Source organism: Podarcis filfolensis (genome assembly GCF_964270895.1).
Source record: "Podarcis filfolensis genome assembly, chromosome: 3".
Classification (NCBI taxonomy): domain Eukaryota; kingdom Metazoa; phylum Chordata; class Lepidosauria; order Squamata; family Lacertidae; genus Podarcis; species Podarcis filfolensis.
The window spans coordinates 75,976,821-75,994,625 of NC_139606.1; the positions used below are offsets into that span (position 1 = coordinate 75,976,821).

The window sequence follows — 17,805 nt, forward strand, 5'->3', positions numbered from 1 at the left end:
AGCACATCAGCTATCAAACTGTGTTGATGATGATGTCATTTGTTGAATTTGTATCTTGCTCTTCCTCCCAAAGGAGCCTGTAGATCCAGTCAACCTATATTCCCTCCTGGCTTTAAAATGGGTGGCATCTATGCTGTTCTATCCAACTGGGCCTGTTGATGCTGCTTTTACAGCTGCAGGAATTCCAGCATTTGTTTTGACCACCTGCGCGGAGACGTTGAGTGTTCACATATGGTTCCATACATGGTATGTTCTCGTTTGAGCTATAAAAATCTAGCTATTAGAGGTGTCCAAGAAATAAAAATGACAGGGAGAAATAAATAACCCAAGGGAGAAAACATATTGTATTGTCATATTTAGTGCTGCTGTTTTGCAAATGGCCTAAACAGTGCCCGGGATTTGATGTACGGCTGCCCTTGATGTCGGAGTCAACTGCAGTCCCCCCAGTGCACTTTTAGTATCCACATTCACTGGGCGTGAGGATGCTTAAATATCACTCTAACCCTAGGGACCACGTGCCTTTCTTGAGAAAGAGTGTAGCTGAAACATTTGTATTTCCATTGCATGCTTCTTTGATCTAGTCTTTTTGTGGCCAATTGCCTGGGGACCTATTAGGAATGAGTTAGTTATCAGTGACAACCATGCTGAATTGATTTCCAGAAGGATAGCCCTATTAGTCTGTTGCGTCTGAGAAAATGGACTGCAGTCCACAACAGCTTCTGCCACAGTAGATTTCTTAGTCTTTAAGGTACCACAAGACTCTCTGTTGTTTATGCTGAATTTGTCATTCTGGGTTTTATATATAGGCCAATAAAGAATGACCCTGAAGAGTCCGTGCGCAAAGCAAGTGTAAAGCGTGCTAAGAATTTACAGTTGCCTAGCTGTGCACACTTCCTCTGTAGGTATTGGCTACTTGCTGACGACAGACATTGCCAAGCAAATCCTGAGGCCATTTTTGATGTCATAAGGATGCGCCCATGATGGTGTTCTTGGCTACACAGTGCCAGACTACCCCGGAAAGAGGAGACTGTACGGCACTGGTGATGTCTTGGGGAGTCATCACAAAACACCAGGTGTCCTTGACTTTCTCACAGTAATGACAAGGCAGGCATGTTTCAGAAGCTGGTCTGACCTATACCTTGGGGAGGGGGGCACCTAGTCTGAGAAAGAGTCTTGGGACCCTGTAGAAAGCCCCAAAGAAGTCATTAAGCAGTGAAGGCATTTGGCTCTCCAGTGCTTCCACCACCATTTGGGAGATGGAAACATGCTCCTGTTTGGTTTCTGGACTGGTTGATGGTGCATTGTCTTGGCAAAAGCTATTGTTCCCACCCAGCCTCTCCCTCCTTTCCCTCTCTCTATGCCCCTCTTCCTAAGATGCAATCATCTGAGGCGAAATCAGAGTGTAGGGTGTATGTAGCATATTTTCCCCTTGGACTATTATTTGAATCAGTGACCCTGGGAATATGTTTGAAGGAATGAGGATGGCACTGTGGGGGGAGGGGACATTTAAAATAGAGAAATGTACTGGATGTTAATATTTAATTACACTTTTAAAAATCCCTCACAATGCTTTTAGGAAACATGATAAATTCATATTGCCATCTGGAACCAGGCACAAATTTTGCATAAATCTTACAATGTGACATAACTGGCTGACTGAGACAAAATTCTACATTCAGATTAACATTCCTGTTTGCCCTATAACTTTTGACAATTGTATCTGAGAGATGCAAAAATTCTAAGAAACTTGGTTTGTGCAGTGCTATATGTTCCATGTGTTATATAATCACTGTAAAAAGAAGCAGCTCGTTTCCAAGAGAACTACGATACGCAGACTTGGGCAAAGCAAGCTGAAGAATCATTTAATTTTTATGACATATAACCTTCATAGCTTTTTCAAAATATATCAGAATAAAACAGATCTTTGTAGGATAGAACAGAAGCAAGCCTATATTATTTAAATATAGCAAGTGATCAATTATATCAAGGCATGCTGGAATTTCAGTAAATGACCTACAATGCGTAAGTTGCTCCAAGGGTGGTCACAGACCAGATCCAGGTGCTCTTGGAGGAAACGGATTTTCTAGATCCAGTTCAATCGGGCTTTAGGCCCAGTTTTGGCATAGAAACTGCTTGGGCCACCCTGTATGATGACCTCTGTTGGGAGAGGGATAGGAGGAATGTGTCTCTGTTAATTCTCCCTAACCTCTCAGCAGCTTCCAATACCATTGACCATGGTATCCTTCTGGAGCGGCTGTCCGAGTTGGGGGTGGGTGGCACCACTTTGCAGTGGTTCCAGTCCAACTGGGATGATTGAGGGTAATGCTTGAGAAGTGCTCTTCTGCTTCATGTAGAGTGGGGTTCCTCAGTGTTCGATATTATCCCCTGTGCTATTTAACATCTACATGAAACCACTGAATGATGTTATCTGGAGCTTTGGAGCATGTTGTCACCAGTATGTTGATGACACACAGCTCTACTTCTCCTTTACGTCTGCAGGTGTGGCAGTGGATGTGCTGGACCGTTGCCTTGCCTTGGTTATGGACTGGAAGACAGCCAACAAACTGAAGCTCAGTCCAGATAAGACTGAAGCACTGCTAGTGCTTAATAGGGTTACACTCCCTCTGAAGAAGTGAGTATGCATTCCTCTTCTCCCAGGTTTTCGGCTAATTAAATAATCTATGGCCTTTTAAACTGGGGGGGTATTGTTTTTGTTTATTAATATGTTATGTACTTTTGTGTGTTTCTATTGTAAACCACCCTATGGTCCTCAGCTGAAGAGCAGTATAGAAATTTCATAAACAAACAAACTCAGAAATAAGCTCCATTGAGTTCAGTGGGACTTACTCCCAAGTAAGTGTGTGTATAGAAATGCAACTTTACAGTGCAACGCTCTGCATAACTTTGAAGGAAGCCTGTGTTCAATTGGGCTTACCCCAAGTAAGTGAGCATAGGTTTATAGTCACAGAATCACAGAACTGTAAAGTTGGAAGGGACACTGAGGATCATTTCGTCCACAGTCTCCCAAACTTGGGTTTCCAGCTGTTTTTGGACTACAACTCCCACTATCCCTAGCTGGCAGGACCAGTGGTCAGGGATGATGGGAACTGTAGTCCAAAAAACAACTAGAGACCCAAGTTTGGGAAACCCTGATCTAGTTCAACTCCCTGCAATGCAGCTGTTTCATACGGAGATCAAACCTGTGACCTTGGCATTGTCAGCACCATGCTCTAACCAATGGAGCCAGCTCACGTGCAGCCCAATCCTAACCATATTCACTCAGAAGTATTTCCTGAGCATGCAACTTTATTCAGTATTATGCTTTACAAAACAATGCTGCCTTTCAGCTTGAAATCCAGCATGTCACAAATATTTCAAGCCTAGGGCTCCTTCAAATGATCTATTTATTGAATATTCATCTTGATTTGCTCACACAAAGCTTATGCAGAAGTTAGATTAAGGTTACCAAACGTTCCTGTTTCCCGGGGACAGTCCCCGGATTTACAAATCAGTTCCCTGACAAAATCCATCTATTTAGTAGGAAGTTGAAAAGTGTCCCCGGATTCACTGGGGGGAAAAAAATCTGGTAACCTTAAATTAGATTATCTCTGGTTTTTATTGAGCACTCACCCACATATGCTTCCTGTTCATCATTCCCCATTTCTTCCCTAACCACAAAAGGTCTGTTTCTTTTTAAAAGTACATTTCTTGCGCTAGAGTGACAGAGTGCTTTAATCTACATTAATTGTGCAAACCTACATTTTCTAACAACAACAATTTAATATTTAGACCCCGCCCATCTGGCTGGGTTTCCCCAGCCACTCTGGGTGGCTCCCAACAGAGTATTAAAAACACGATAAAACATCAAACATTAAAAACTTCCCTAAACAGGGCTGCCTTCAGATGTATGCACTTGAATCCTTTTGGTCAAATGCTAGCAGTCTGTAGGCGCGCCAAGTTAAGAGATAGGAGAATATATTGCAATGGAACATTCTTCAGATAAATCAAAGGAAATTAACTGGAGAACAAAAAAAGAAGACAGTAGGGTGTGTAATTCACCAAAACCCCTTCCATATTTCAGACATTATTCCTTTGAAGCAACCTATATGCATTCATTGGTTCAACACTGCTAGAAAAAACTACATACACCAAGGTTTGCATATCAAAAGCACAAGCTCCTTAAAAAATAAAAAAAGACTTGACCACTGTTGCTAGGATTGCTATAGTTCATAATAGTATACTTAATAATAACATAATATTATACTTCATAATAATAAAGAACCAGAACAAATCCCCTTCAAATATACAATTTTTTTGCAATTTAATTTTGAAAATACCCAAACCGTGACCTTTCTGCAAATCTGCCCTGCCCTAATGAAATCTTGTTTTCCCACTCCTGGAAGCTGAAATGGTGCCCTCAAGCACAGAATTAGAGCCCCAAGCTGGGCTTTGCTTTATAAGATCACAATTCTTTCAGTGTAAACTACTGAATCCAAGCAAGGGCACAGGTCACAGCCTAATATTGTTCTCATTCTCTCCTTCCAGTTCCTCCCCTAGCGAATAGCAGTTGGTTAAATGACCTCTTTTCTCAGCCATTGATTTGGAAACTTGCTGCTAATTGATTTCCCCCATTCAACCAGAAGCTCTAGAAATTCATTCAGGCTTTACAGTGTGTTTGCAGGAGATACACTTCCCCTTGCTTGATAATTTGCTGGGATGAACTCCGGAATCCAAATTCTACCCTGCAGAAGAAAAAAGCCTACGCTGCATTTCAAATCTATATCCTTACCTAAATTACAGTAGACTTCCACCAAGGCCCCCACTCCAATTATAATGTGTTGTGTTGCCCTGAAGTACAGAGCTTTCATCATTCCCCTTTGGCAAATTAGAAGCTGAAATTTCAGCAAAATATGGAGCTGAAATGTCTATCTGCTGATTGATGGTCCTGTTCTCAAGCTTTGTAATCTGTTCTATCAACATGAGCCCCAGGTTTGCTAGTCCAGAGCTATTTGATTTACACTATCTGATAAGTGTGTCTGGAGGGGAGTGAAGTTCTGTTCTTCCCTCTGATTAATTTGAATGGGAGCTTTCCAGTGTTGGGAACATAAAGCCTTTTTGGTAGCTAATTTTGCTTCTAATACCTTATTATTAGACCCTTTCTTCCCCTTTGAGATGGCTGGAAAAGAGATGTCTCTGAGCATATGCAAAGGATGCCTACCACAGGGTTCACCACAGCAAATCCCCCAGGTGAGATTTTTAGGTGATTTTTTTTAATTTTTAATTTTAAAGAAAAATTCAAGCAAGTAGAATGAAGCCCAGGGAAAGTTGTATTTTAGAAGTTTGTTTTAAAAGCAAACATTTCCTGGTGTGGGCAGAAGGTATAAGGAACCATCAAGAGACTTTACAGGTAAGGCTTTTGTGCAATGATTAAGACTGCCACCTCATTTAAACAATGTTAGTCAATTAACAATTAGAGGGACGCGGGTGGCGCTGTGGGTAAAACCCTAGGACTTGCCTAGGTATGGTCGGCGGTTCGAATCCCCGCGGCGGGGTGAGCTCCCATCGTTCGGTCCTAGCTCCTGCCCACCTAGCAGTTCGAAAGCACTCTTAAGTGCAAGTAGATAAATAGGTACCGCTTTACAGCGGGAAGGTAAACAGCGTTTCCGTGTGCTGCGCTGGTGCTGGCTCGCCAGCTGCAGCTTCGTCACGCTGGCCATGTGACCTGGAAGTGTCTTCGGACGGCGCCGGCTCACGGCCTCTAGAGCGAGATGAGCACGCAACCCTAGAGTCGGACACGACTTGCCCGTATGGGCAGAGGTATCTTTACCTTTACCTAGTCAATTAACTGTATGGGTTTAAGTCGATTAAACCCATACACGAGTAAAAACAGAACAAGCAGCAGGCATACTGTCTTTGTTTCTAGATTATGGACGTGTGTCAATCAGTCATAATCTTAGAAGAATAACCTCTTCCAGTTTGCAACACAGAAAGCAAAATGCTTCTTTTGAGATTATGTTTCCCATCTGCAGTTGTTATATATTATCAACAATTATAATATAAATCTGTTGCCTGATTAATTGGTGGCATCTTTTTATTTGATTACAAGTTTTAATTCAATTAATCAAACCAGTGAATCAGATATTATTAGGCACTTTGTAGTGTAGGATCCACATGATCTTTTACTGAAGAAATTGTTTCCGTTGTGTGGAAATCACATGCTTCCAGCATTCAAACCCCAATTTGCTGCTGCAATTTTTATTTTTTAAAATGCAATTTTTATTTTAAAACTTTGCAAAGGCAATAAAGACCCACTCTTCTGGCATAGATAACTGTATGCCCCTGTGTCCCTGGCTCAGGGTACAAGGCTATTCATTTTTTGGGAAAGGGGTTATTGCTCTGTTTGGTAATCTGTTAACAACTGACTTTGCTCCCAGGTCAGTCTTCCTGTCCTTCATCTTTCCCTTATATCTTGCTCAGTCTTCAATTGTACCACTGATTTCCCATGTGGTTTCCATTGTTTTACTGCCATTTTGACTCAGAATCATAAATTGATTTTCTTTTAATTTGAAATGCTGAATGCATCCCAGTAGCCATACAAACAGAACAGGAGGGGGAGGATTTGAACTGGAGCTCCTGTTATGTTCCAAAGAGCACCAGTGTATGGGACTGACAAGCTGCATGCAAATAATGTGGTTAATACCACTCTCACCGGGTATGGTCTGAAGGCACGAGGCTACCACCTTGTTGAAGCTGATCAGGTCTTAAACTGGTCAGTGTGTGGATGAGTGACTACCTGGGAATGTGTACCCCACCATGGGGTCCATGATGAAGGAAAGACAGGATATGAACATTAGGAAATACCGTATTTTTCACTCTATAGGACGCACTTTTTCCCCTCCAAAAATTAAGGGGAAATGTGTGTGCGTCCTATAGAGTAAATGCAGGCTGTGCGGCTATGTCCAAAGCCAGAACAGGGAAACGGAGCGCTGCGCAGCGCTCCGTCTCGCTGTTCTAGCTTGGGGATGGCTGCACAAAGCCTCCGCAGGGCAGCGGGGTGCCTTCACCGACCCCTCTCGCTCTCCAGGCTTCCAAGGTAACTGCCGCTGCGCTCAGGAGGCTTTGGGTGAATGCACCTTGAACGCACCTTGTTTTAGAGGGGGAGAACAAGAAAAAAAAAATTTCCCCTGTTCTCCCCCTCCTATGGTCCGGTGCGTCCTATAGAGCGAAAAATACGGTAATAAGTTAATAGAGTTTGGAGAGAGCATGACAGATTTCTAGGGCCATTTAGGAGCGATCACCTAAAAAATGGTAATTCTCACAGCTTAGTACTTCTCCACAGTCTAGAAGCTGCTTACTTGTGAGAGAGGCAGGCAAGTTTCCAAACAAACCTGAAAGTGATGAGGCTTTGCTTCCCATCATGTACACCCATTTCGTTTGTCTGTCTCTCAACTCTGGGTACGTAGGCTTTTGAAACAATGCAAAAACCTGCTCACCAGGGAGGAAAGTGGGGATCATAGCTGTCAACTTTCAGATTTGAAAATAAGAGATCAGCAGCCTCGAAAATAAAGGATCAGCAGCCTCACGTGTCCCGGGGACAGTCTACGGGATATCAACAATCCGGGATAGCAGCGGGAAACGTTGCTGGAATAAGGGAATTTCCCACAAAAAAAGGGAAGGTTCCCCCCCCCAAAAAAAAGGGAAGGTGGAGATGTGTGTGCACACAGAAGTGGTGATTCCTGCCTTAAACAGGTTGTTCTCATGCATGTTATCTCTCTTGCAGAGAACACACCAGAGCCCCCTTGTCCCTTAAATTTATTATGTTACAAGCTTTGGTGGGTTACAGTCCGCTTAATCAGATGCATATATGTACATGCCCATTTCTCAGGCTAACACTTTATGAAGTGGATTGTAGTCCATGAAAGACCCAGGGTTATATAGTGGCTAGTGTCTGAACAGGAAACCTGGGCTCAAATCCCAATTTGGACACGAGGCTCACTGGGTCACTGTCTCTCAGCCTAACCTACCTCACAGGGTTGTTGTACGGATTAACCGAGGAGGGGAAGAGCCGTGTAGGCCGCCTAGAGCTTCTTGGAGAAAATACTGGTCGGCATCCGCCTGTATCGGGAGACAATGGAAGCGTGCACCTTCCGTGTAAAGTCAAACCGCTGCGGAGTTACAGCGCCCATGACAACTTCGACAGAGGGGTTCATGATGAGCGAGAAATAGGTGCCATAAATAAGTGAATAAAATTAAGCCATAATAATGCTGATAGACTTTAAGAGGCCAGGAGGGGACTCGCTTTAAGCGATGCATGCTTCCTCAGAAGCAGGTCCCACTGTGTTCGGTGGAACTTACTCCCGAGTAAGTGAACGTGGGGTCGTCGCAGCCCAAGCCTGCGAAAAAGAGCGAGCAGCTGTCCATCGCAAAGCGGGCAACGGAGCTGCCGGACTTGGAAGCAGCAGAGACGGAGAAAGGCGAGAGAGAGGCTGGCAGCCGAAGCAGCGCGGGCTCTTTTCCCCGCTGCCGAGAGCGCGCGGCTGGAGGGAGGGACGGAGGGAGCGCGAGGGCTCCCGCTACGCCAGGCCGCTTCCCCGCCGCTACCCGGACGGAGGCCCCCGCCATGGCCAAGCACGTTTTCCTGACGGGACCGCCAGGTAACCCAACCCGGCGGGAGCGGAGAGGAAGGAAGGAGGGCGGGAGGCCCTGCCTGGGCAGCGGCCCGGTGCTGCGAGGCTCCAGGAAGGGAAGGCGGAGGCAGAGCTCGGCTGAAAGCAGGCCTCCTCTTCCGCCGCCTCCTCCCGGGCAGAAAGCGGAGCCGTGCCTCGGCTGCTTCCTGACTGCCAGGGGCGAACTTACTTCCGAGTAAACGTGCTTAGGGCCTCACGCTCCCCCGCCCATTCCCACGATCGCCCTTCCCTGGCGTGTTTTGAGTCGCCTGCACGGTGTGGTTTCTATCCCGAAACCTTTTTAAACTGGAAAGGTTTGCGTTTAAGCGCTCAGGCTGCAATGCTAGGTGCACCCACTTAACTTGACAAGAAGCTCCATTGAACCCGGTGAAATTTACAAGAAAATAAAATCTGAGTAGTAAAAGGGTTCCCCGCTGGGGCGGGGAACCCTTTTCAGCCAGAAGGCTTCACTCCCATCTGGACGACCTTTCTTTGGTAGGGGGGTACATGCCAGGGGCAAAAGTGGACAGAGCAATGAGTGCAGATTTCAGTTTTGCACACCAGGCTAAAGTCTACACTGGCGCTTGTGCATCCGTCTCTTTCCTGGAAGCCAGAGGCATTATGAGAGATCAATGCTGCACACTCAAGAAGGAAGTTCCAAGATGCTTGGTCTCCAGGCTTCAGGTTCTCTGCCCTGCTTGGACTATAAACCTCCAATTATTTACACTCTGAAATAAACCTTGTTGAGTTCAGTGGGGTTATTCTGAAGTACAGTGGTACCTCGGGTTACATACGCTTCAGGTTACAGACTCCGCTAACCCAGAAATAGTGCCTCAGGTTAAGAACTTTGCTTCAGGATGAGAACAGAAATCGTGCTCCGGTGGCGCGGCGGCAGCAGCGGGAGGCCCCATTAGCTAGAGTGGTGCTTCAGGTTAAGAACAGTTTCAGGTTAAGAACGGACCTCCGGAACGAATTAAGTACTTAACCCGAGGTACCACTGTAACTACATAAAGAATTACAGCCTTGTAGTGCAATACTATGCATGCTTATTCAGAAGTGAGTGCTACTGCATTCAGCGAAGTTTACTCCCAGGGAAGCAGGCACAGGATTGCAGCCTGACATAATTTAGCCCCCGTGTAGAAGGCATGGTTAGGATTGGTTGTAAGCCTGTTCTGCTTTAAATGCCAGTACTAAATAAAGGACGTCTTTTGCACTGTTTGTGAGAGACGCTTCTCTCTGGTAATATTTATCTATATAACAGCACATAACTCATTTTATCATCTTTACTAGACACCTGCTGCTAAGAAAATTGCCTGATTACTTCAGATATTTGGAATTCCGCCTCCACTTTCCACATTGCTTCTGAGCCCCATTATCTCTTTTGTTCCAGATCCAAATATGTCTACCGAAAAGTATTCCAGAAAGACACCCCCCCAATAGTATAGTGTTTGAATTAAACCAGGCTTCTGTTGTCTTAGTATTGTAGGTTGCAAATAGGTATGTCCTTTTCTCTGTAAATAATATAGTGGTACCTCGGTTTAAGCCCTGTTTACGAACTATTCGGTATACAAACTCTGCAAAACCGGAAGTAGTGTTCCGGTTAGCAAACTTTACCTCGGTCTACGAATGGTGGAAGGGCACCGGCGGCGGGAGGCCTCATTAGGGAAAGCGTGCATTGGTTTAAGAATGGCTTTGGTTTAAGAAGGACTTCCAGAACGGATTCAGTTCGTAAACCGAGGTACCACTGTACAGTAATGATAATATCAAACCTTAGCATTTAAATGTTTTCCACTCAAGACTGCAGCACTGTGCACACAGAGTGTGGTCTACTTCTGAATAAGTATGCATAGTATTGTGCTGCAGTATCTATTCTGTTACCCCATGAAAACACACAGTTGTTTGTAATTTATGGAAGAAATGTGGAATTGGATTTATCTGACAAAACACATTTAAATATTTTACAGATCTTGCATATTGCTATCATTATTAAGGTTAATTTCTTTTTCTTTCCTTATAACTCATGCCACATTTTTTGATCCTTGCAGGTTTTTGAAACCCTATCTGCCCATCAGTTAAAGTGCAAGCACCCGTTCTTCCCATTAACATTTAGTTTGTGTGACTTAATTATTAAAAAATGATTTAGTACATCAGATCTAAATAATATACAATTATCACTGTCCTCCTCTTTTATTGGAGTAAATTGGATTCCTGAAAATTTAAATTATGAGCCAAGGAAACAGTCATTTATCAGTGGATGTTAATATGATTATACAAGATGACAGCAATAGAGCTTGGGGTGGGTGGATGTTACATTAATAAGCAAAACTCTTTTTATTGTGTAGCATTCTAGAAGATGCAGAAATTGAGATGATGGCCCTCATTTATCACTTCTGGGGATATTTGTCACTGGGGATATTTGTAATAGAGAGGGCTACAAAATACCTAAGCAGATGCTCTTCCATTTTTTTAGACTGTCTCTCTCTCTTAAAAACTGGCACTTGGGAATGTATCCAAAATAAGACAATGGATTATATGCAATGACCTAATGTGTTACTTGCCTGGGAGCTCCAAAATGCAAACGGCACAGCCTTGACCATTTCCCCCCTGAAACAAGTGGGGAACAATCTGATCACAGTGTGTAGGATCATGTGCCCGGTAGAGCAGACCCATTGTGTCATGTCTTCATGTTTCCATCTCATATTTTTGCCATGATAAGGGGCACAAAGACTTACAATAATGATGACTCTGGTGTGTATGGTGAATTCTTCTCAGCATAACTTGCAGTGCAGGCTGCCACGACTGGAGGCCAACTTGGATGAAGCATCCATTGCAAGGGCAATGTGTGCTTCTGTTAGGAAGAAGGAGCCAAAGGAGTCCATAAATACATATGTGTATTTGTTTTGTTGCACATCCATGATACTGAAAACAAGGCTTAAAAAGCACTCTTCTTGTTATAGGAATTGGAAAAACAACACTGATCCAGAAAGCCACTGAAGTTTTAAAATCATCCGGTATCCCTATTGATGGATTTTATACAGAAGAAGTGAGAGAAGGTGGCAGGAGAATAGGATTTGATGTTGTCACTCTGAGTGGAAGAAGAGGAATTTTGTCTAGAGTTGGGTATGACGTTTAAAATTCACATTCTGACACCTAATCTGGGAATGCCTTTGTAGAATGCACAACTGCCCTTTGAAGCTCCTGTGCTGCTCATTCAAGGGTAGCTGGAATCAGATGAAACGTTGAAGTGGTGAATAAGATTGTGAAGTCGCTGTGCTGATCTTTAGTGTTGACTTGTTGCTGCCAAACGGCAAAAAACTCTTGTTACAGAAACCAAGCAAAGTATCAGGGCATGCAATAAATGAGAGGCAACAGGCACAGGGATAGTCAGGGTCCACCAGAATGATGTGCAGTGCAAATGACGAGCAGCTGTACTCCCAGTTAAAATTTACAGCAAGTTTCTGGAACAATTATATGGGTTTTGAGCCAATCCCACGCCCTTTTTGAGCCAATCCCACGCCCCAGGGCAGTTACCAGTTTTTGTAGAATTCTGTTCTTGGTAGCTGCCACTTTCTGGTTCCAGTTGATGTGTTTCATTGTGATATTGTGCATATATCCCACCAAGATTGCAATATTAGCAACTATCTGGGGCATCTAAGAAAGGTGGGAGGACATTCTAATGTGACTAAAGAGGGGCACTGCAAGGGCATGTGAAAATTTTGACGTGCTTCACATAGTCTGAGGGTTATCTGCTAAGGAACAGGGTTCTAGAATGCTTTATTGTTCACTGTGTTGGGTATTTTCTTCCTTCCTTCAGCTCTGGTCCTTCCACAGCAAGGCGTGAATACCGTGTTGGCCAGTATGTAGTGGATCTAATGTCATTTGAACAGTTGGCTCTTCCTTTGTTGAGAAATGTGAGTAATATTTTGGAATTTCTGGAGAACAATATGAATAAATGAATAAAACATGATGAGGAGTTTATAGTGAAATGTCTTGAACTCTTCTATCTTGGTAGAGCTTAGATCCAGCACCCCTTTCCATTGTCAGCTCCATTTATGAGTTTTCCCAGCTCCCACCATCCTCCTGTCCCTCTGCACCCACAGCTTCCTACATGTCTGTCTGTCTGTCTCTCCCCACCCCATCCTCTTGCACTCCATGAAAGATGGTGTGTTACCCAGAGTTCTGGTGTGCAGTGTAAGAGTGGACACACAGTGTTTGGAGTCCCCTTCCTCCCAGTTCTCACATTTGGTTTACAGGTTCAGATTTCTGTTCAGTTGCAAAAAGGAACAAATGATTCTCAACACATGGCTTACAGGACTAGTGGGAAGCTAAAATGCCACTGGAGAAATTTGCAACTGTGTGGGTGACTGTATAACTGCTCTTATTCAGCACCATTTAGGATTGGTAAATGCAATTCCAAGATAAATCAGCGATGTGATCACTAAACAAATTAGAAAACACTTAGTGTCCTGAAAATTCTCCAGGAATGATGCTGACAAACTACCATAACTCATTTGTCCCGCAGAGCTTATCCAAACACAAAGCGTTTAATACAGATATGCCTCATTTTAGGAAAGTACAAAGGCATTTTCTGTCATTTCCCTTTTCTTTTAAAAAGCATCATAGAGTATTTAGCAGCAGGGTAATAAGTGGCTTGGACAGTATGATGAACCCCAGAGGATGAAATAACACCACTTTAGCTAGCTTCTGTCAACTGTTATTTCAGTAGGTGCAGGACCATATATGTAGTCAGACCAACATAAGAATAATTTTAAAAATGATTTTGTGGTGGGGGGTGAGGATGAGGAGCACCAGATGGGCAGGCAGATAACGAAGGACAAACAGGAACAAAAAGGCATGGCGAAGTAATGTAAAACTATAGTTTGTTAAAGAAATAGGTGATCTGAGCAAAGCTGCTGGGATCTTTGTTATATGACTTGAATCTTAAGCTGCAGTCCAGTACACATTTAACCTGGGAGTAAGGCCCTTTGAACTCAGTATTACTTACTTCCAAGGAAGCACTCATAGAATTGCCCTGTTATAACGATGCATTGCAGATACACAACTTTTTTTCTCAGAAGTAAAAGCCCCAAGGGTCTGCCCCTGTAACACACATGAGGTAGAATCTATAGAACAAATCCTTTTGTTCTGTAATTTTTATGCTGGAATTTGGAAGCATACAGTTGGCCCTTTACTGACCAAATTACCAGGGAGGTCAGATCAGTTTAACGTTTAATATTCAATGGAAGATAAAATCCTTAGGATATCCCTGATAGTGACTAAATTTCTATCAGTAGCAGTGAAAACAAGAGAATAACTCACCATCTGAATCTGGAAGGACTATCTCCAGGGGCCAAGCAGAGGTTATTATGTCGCACTTCTGAATCTGTTTTGCTCTAAGATTCTGATCTACTGTGTATGTTTTCATTTTATTTCTGGCCTATTGACAGTAATAAATTGAATGAATGATTGACACATTGACTTAATCTACTAAATTTTCTTACTGGTGGCTTCAATCAGATACCTATATTTTCCTTATAGCCTGATCTTGCCAGTAGCACAGCGAAAAAGGTCTGCATAATTGACGAGATCGGTAAAATGGAGCTCTTCAGCCAGTCCTTTATTCAAGCTGTCCGTCAAATTCTGACTGGATCAGGAACTGTGATTCTTGGAACAATCCCAGTGCCTAAAGGAAAGCCCTTGGGGCTTGTGGAGGAGATCAGAAGTAGAAAGGAGGTGAAGGTCTTCAATGTAAGTAGGCTGAAGGTCCACTGAGCAAGTTTTCATCTTTTGCCCATTGTGAAGTCTAGCCCAGTTTTAGCAATCAGCTCTTACCACCATTTGGTTTGTGTTCTGGACAGGATTGCATGTCCTTTGGAGGAATAGGTTTCCTGCTTGTGAGGGGCTCATAGTTCTATCTTTGTCACTAGAGATGATGGGGATTGATCTTGGGATCTTCTGTGGGCTAAGCATGTCCTCTGCCAACAGGATGGTGTGTCCTCATGCACTCGGTTATAGTCATATGTAAACCTTAGCTATGGCGTTCAGCTAATGAAAGTGGCTGGCTACAGAGACCTCTGTTCATGGGTGCACCAGGGGCCCAGCCTGGTCAATTAACTTGAGTTCTTGCCCTTCTGAAAGCCCCTCAGTCCATTAGATATTTTAAGGGAAGACCTTAAAACAAATGCAACACACTTTCTTTCTTTTTAGCTTGCCACTAGAGGTAGGAAAACATTTCAGATTCCTTGGGACCAGCAATAGCATCAGAAGTGTCCACGAAGCCTACCGCTTTCCACCACATTGCTCTCTTGTTGCTTGTTTGTGTCGGAAGACCTTTTAATTCATCTCCCTGCATAATAATAGCTCTTCCTCATGTTTGTTTCTGGCACCTGGTAACAACATGTCAAGGCCTCTTTAGATTGCACCTCACGAAACCAGAAGTACCAGACACAAAATCAATGCGGGCAAATGCCCAAGATGTTCTTGATTCATTTGTGTCAATTTAGTTTGATAGAATCTTCTAAGAATATGGATTTATAGTTCCACTTTTCCCCCCTATCTCATCAGCAGCTCCATCCCCAGATTGATTCTGCAAGTTGATCTTTGCCCAAACGTCTTTGGTTTCCCCCCACTTTAAATTGTCCAATATAGCTCTTGCTAATTTAGGTCATGCATGCTTGGGATGCTCGTAGTGTTTTGCCTATAAAAGCTTTCAGCCCTCTGGAAGGAGGATTGTTGTGCCTCCTATCCTTTCCAGGGAACCTCTTTTTCTCTGCAAACATGGCATATATAGTTCACTTATTCATAATTTACAGGTCTTGCCTCTCTTTGCTAGTTTGGTAATATGCCATCGACACCCATTGCACCTGGTTGCATATTTTCACATCTGCAGCAGCACATGCAGTCTATTAAACCTGATTGCTGTAAAGCAGTTAACATACGAATCGGGTAATTTGGAGGTGGATACCTTGGGGCCAGAAAGAAAATTTATCCCATGGGGGAATTACAGTGAAGAAATTATTATCCACTTCCTCAGCCTTCCATATTGACAACTGTCACAATCAGTGTTCGAAACTCCCATTGTTCTATGCCAGGCATAGGAAAACTCGGCCCTCCAGATGTTTTGGGACTACAATTCCCATAATCCCTGACCACTGGTCCTTTTAGCTAGGGATGATGGGAGTTGTAGTCCCAAAAGATCTGGAGGGCTGAGTTTGCCTATGCCTGTTCTATGCGACTTTTGCGACGGAATTTCATTAGCGTGAAACTCTGGGCACTGTACTGCACCTAAGATTTCAGATTAAAATTGCAGAGTGGAAGGAAAGGAGAACCTTTTCTGCCTCTCTACTTCCAGCTACTCTCTGAAGACTGGAGAAGAGACCCTCTTAAGAATATTAGGGGGGTGGGCAGGGAAAGGACTAGACAATGTGAAAAATGAACATAATATTTTAGCTGCAGTTCATTCATTTTCAGCTTTGTATTCTTGCTATAAAAAAGCACACCTAGACATTCCCCTGATGTGCCCCTAACCTAGCTTTAAGGTGCCATTTAGCTCCTAGCTTTCATGTCTCGGTTTCTAACACTGGTCACAATAAATGGCCAGCAACGTTAACTAATCCATATTTTTTTTCTGATTCTAGATTACAAAGGAGAATAGAGACAGCATTTTGCAAGATATTGTGGCAGCTGTGCAGAGCTGCCTAAAATGATGCACACCATTTTATGTGTTCTTTCCATCCCAGTGCAACCTCCATCTTTTTCTTTTCCAAAATAATGTTTATTAAAGATTTTCCTCGTTTACAAAAGCACGTGCATTGCCTCTTTCTTCAGGTTGCGTTTTCTGCAGATCAGTTGCATTTGTCGTGAGACATAGGTGTTATATGCAGTTTAGGGTTGGGAAGAAAAGAGGGGGTAACGGGAGAAGGGGGTGGAGTGGTAAAGCTTATGTTCATTTACTTAGTGTATGTGTGGGGTTTTTGTGTCAGCGTCACTTGGGTAGGTTCTCTTTTTATTTTCTTGTTATGTTTCCTTGGTAGTGAGAGAGGTTGGTGTGGCCTAGGGTGTGGTTTTTGGTTGACTGCAGTGGGATTTGTTTGTGTGTGGGGGGGGGAGAGAGTTGTTTGGTTAAGTTAGCCATTTTGAATTGTATGCTGTCAGTGGGTTCATGTTGTTGTCTTGTTGGGCTGTTTATGTGATAAAGGGGAGCCATACCAGAATGAAGGCGCCCTCGTCTATTTGTCCCCATGTAGGTTTCAGTCTATTGGTTAGTTTTTCTAGTAAGGCTGTTTCCCATATTACTTGATACCAGTGTTCCATGTTTATTCCTGACAGGTCCCTCCAGTGTCTGGCTATGATGTTTCTGGCTGCTGAGAGTAGGTGGGGCAACCTCCATCTTTGAAACTCTATTGTCTTTGAATATGCAGGTGTGAATTGTGATGTTTCACATTTGTGGCCTGCCATTGATTTTCAAATCAGACTTGGTTCATTTGCAGTTAAAATAAGAGCCAGCAAATTGATCTTAAGACCTGAAAGTAAAGCTGTTGGATTATAAAACTTAGGGAAGTGCTGGGTGAGATCCCATGGACAGTAATACTAAAAGAAAAGGGAGTTCATGATGGCTGGGAGTTTGTTAAGAGGGAGATAGTAAAAGCACAACTTCAGGCAATACCAATGAGACGGAAACATGGAAGGTGCCTAAAGAAGCCAGGGTGGCTATCTAAAGAACTTTTAACTGAGTTAAGATTAAAAAAGGATGTGTACAAAAAATGGAAAAGGGGGGAAACCACCAAAGAGGAATTCAAACAAATAGCCAGCACGTGTAGACACAAAGTCAGAAAAGCTAAAGCACAGAATGAACTCAGGCTTGCTAGAGAGGTTAAAAGCAACAAAAAAGGCTTTTATGGGTATGTTCGTAGCAAAAGGAAGAACAAAGAAACAGTGGGGTCACTCAGAGGAGAAGATGGTGAAATGCAAACAGGGGACACAGAAAGGGCTGAACTCCTCAATGCCTTCTTTGCCTCAGTCTTCTCCGATAAAGAAAACAATGCCCGACCTGAAGAATTTGGAGCAAATGATTCAGCAGAGGAAACACAGCCCAGAATAACTAAGGAGATAGTACAAGAATACTTGGCTAGTCTAGATG

General features: G+C 43.3%; 1 protein-coding gene across 1 annotated transcript; it reads left to right on the forward strand.

Annotated features, from left to right (window-relative positions):
* Positions 1-8,244: 8,244 nt before the first annotated feature.
* On the forward strand, positions 8,245-16,468 carry NTPCR (nucleoside-triphosphatase, cancer-related). Its single transcript, XM_083606112.1, is given in 6 exon segments — positions 8,245-8,547; positions 8,549-8,654; positions 11,624-11,786; positions 12,481-12,577; positions 14,205-14,414; positions 16,304-16,468. Coding segments are annotated over 6 exon segments (885 nt in total). The 5' UTR covers positions 8,245-8,307; the 3' UTR covers positions 16,373-16,468.
* Positions 16,469-17,805: the final 1,337 nt, after the last annotated feature.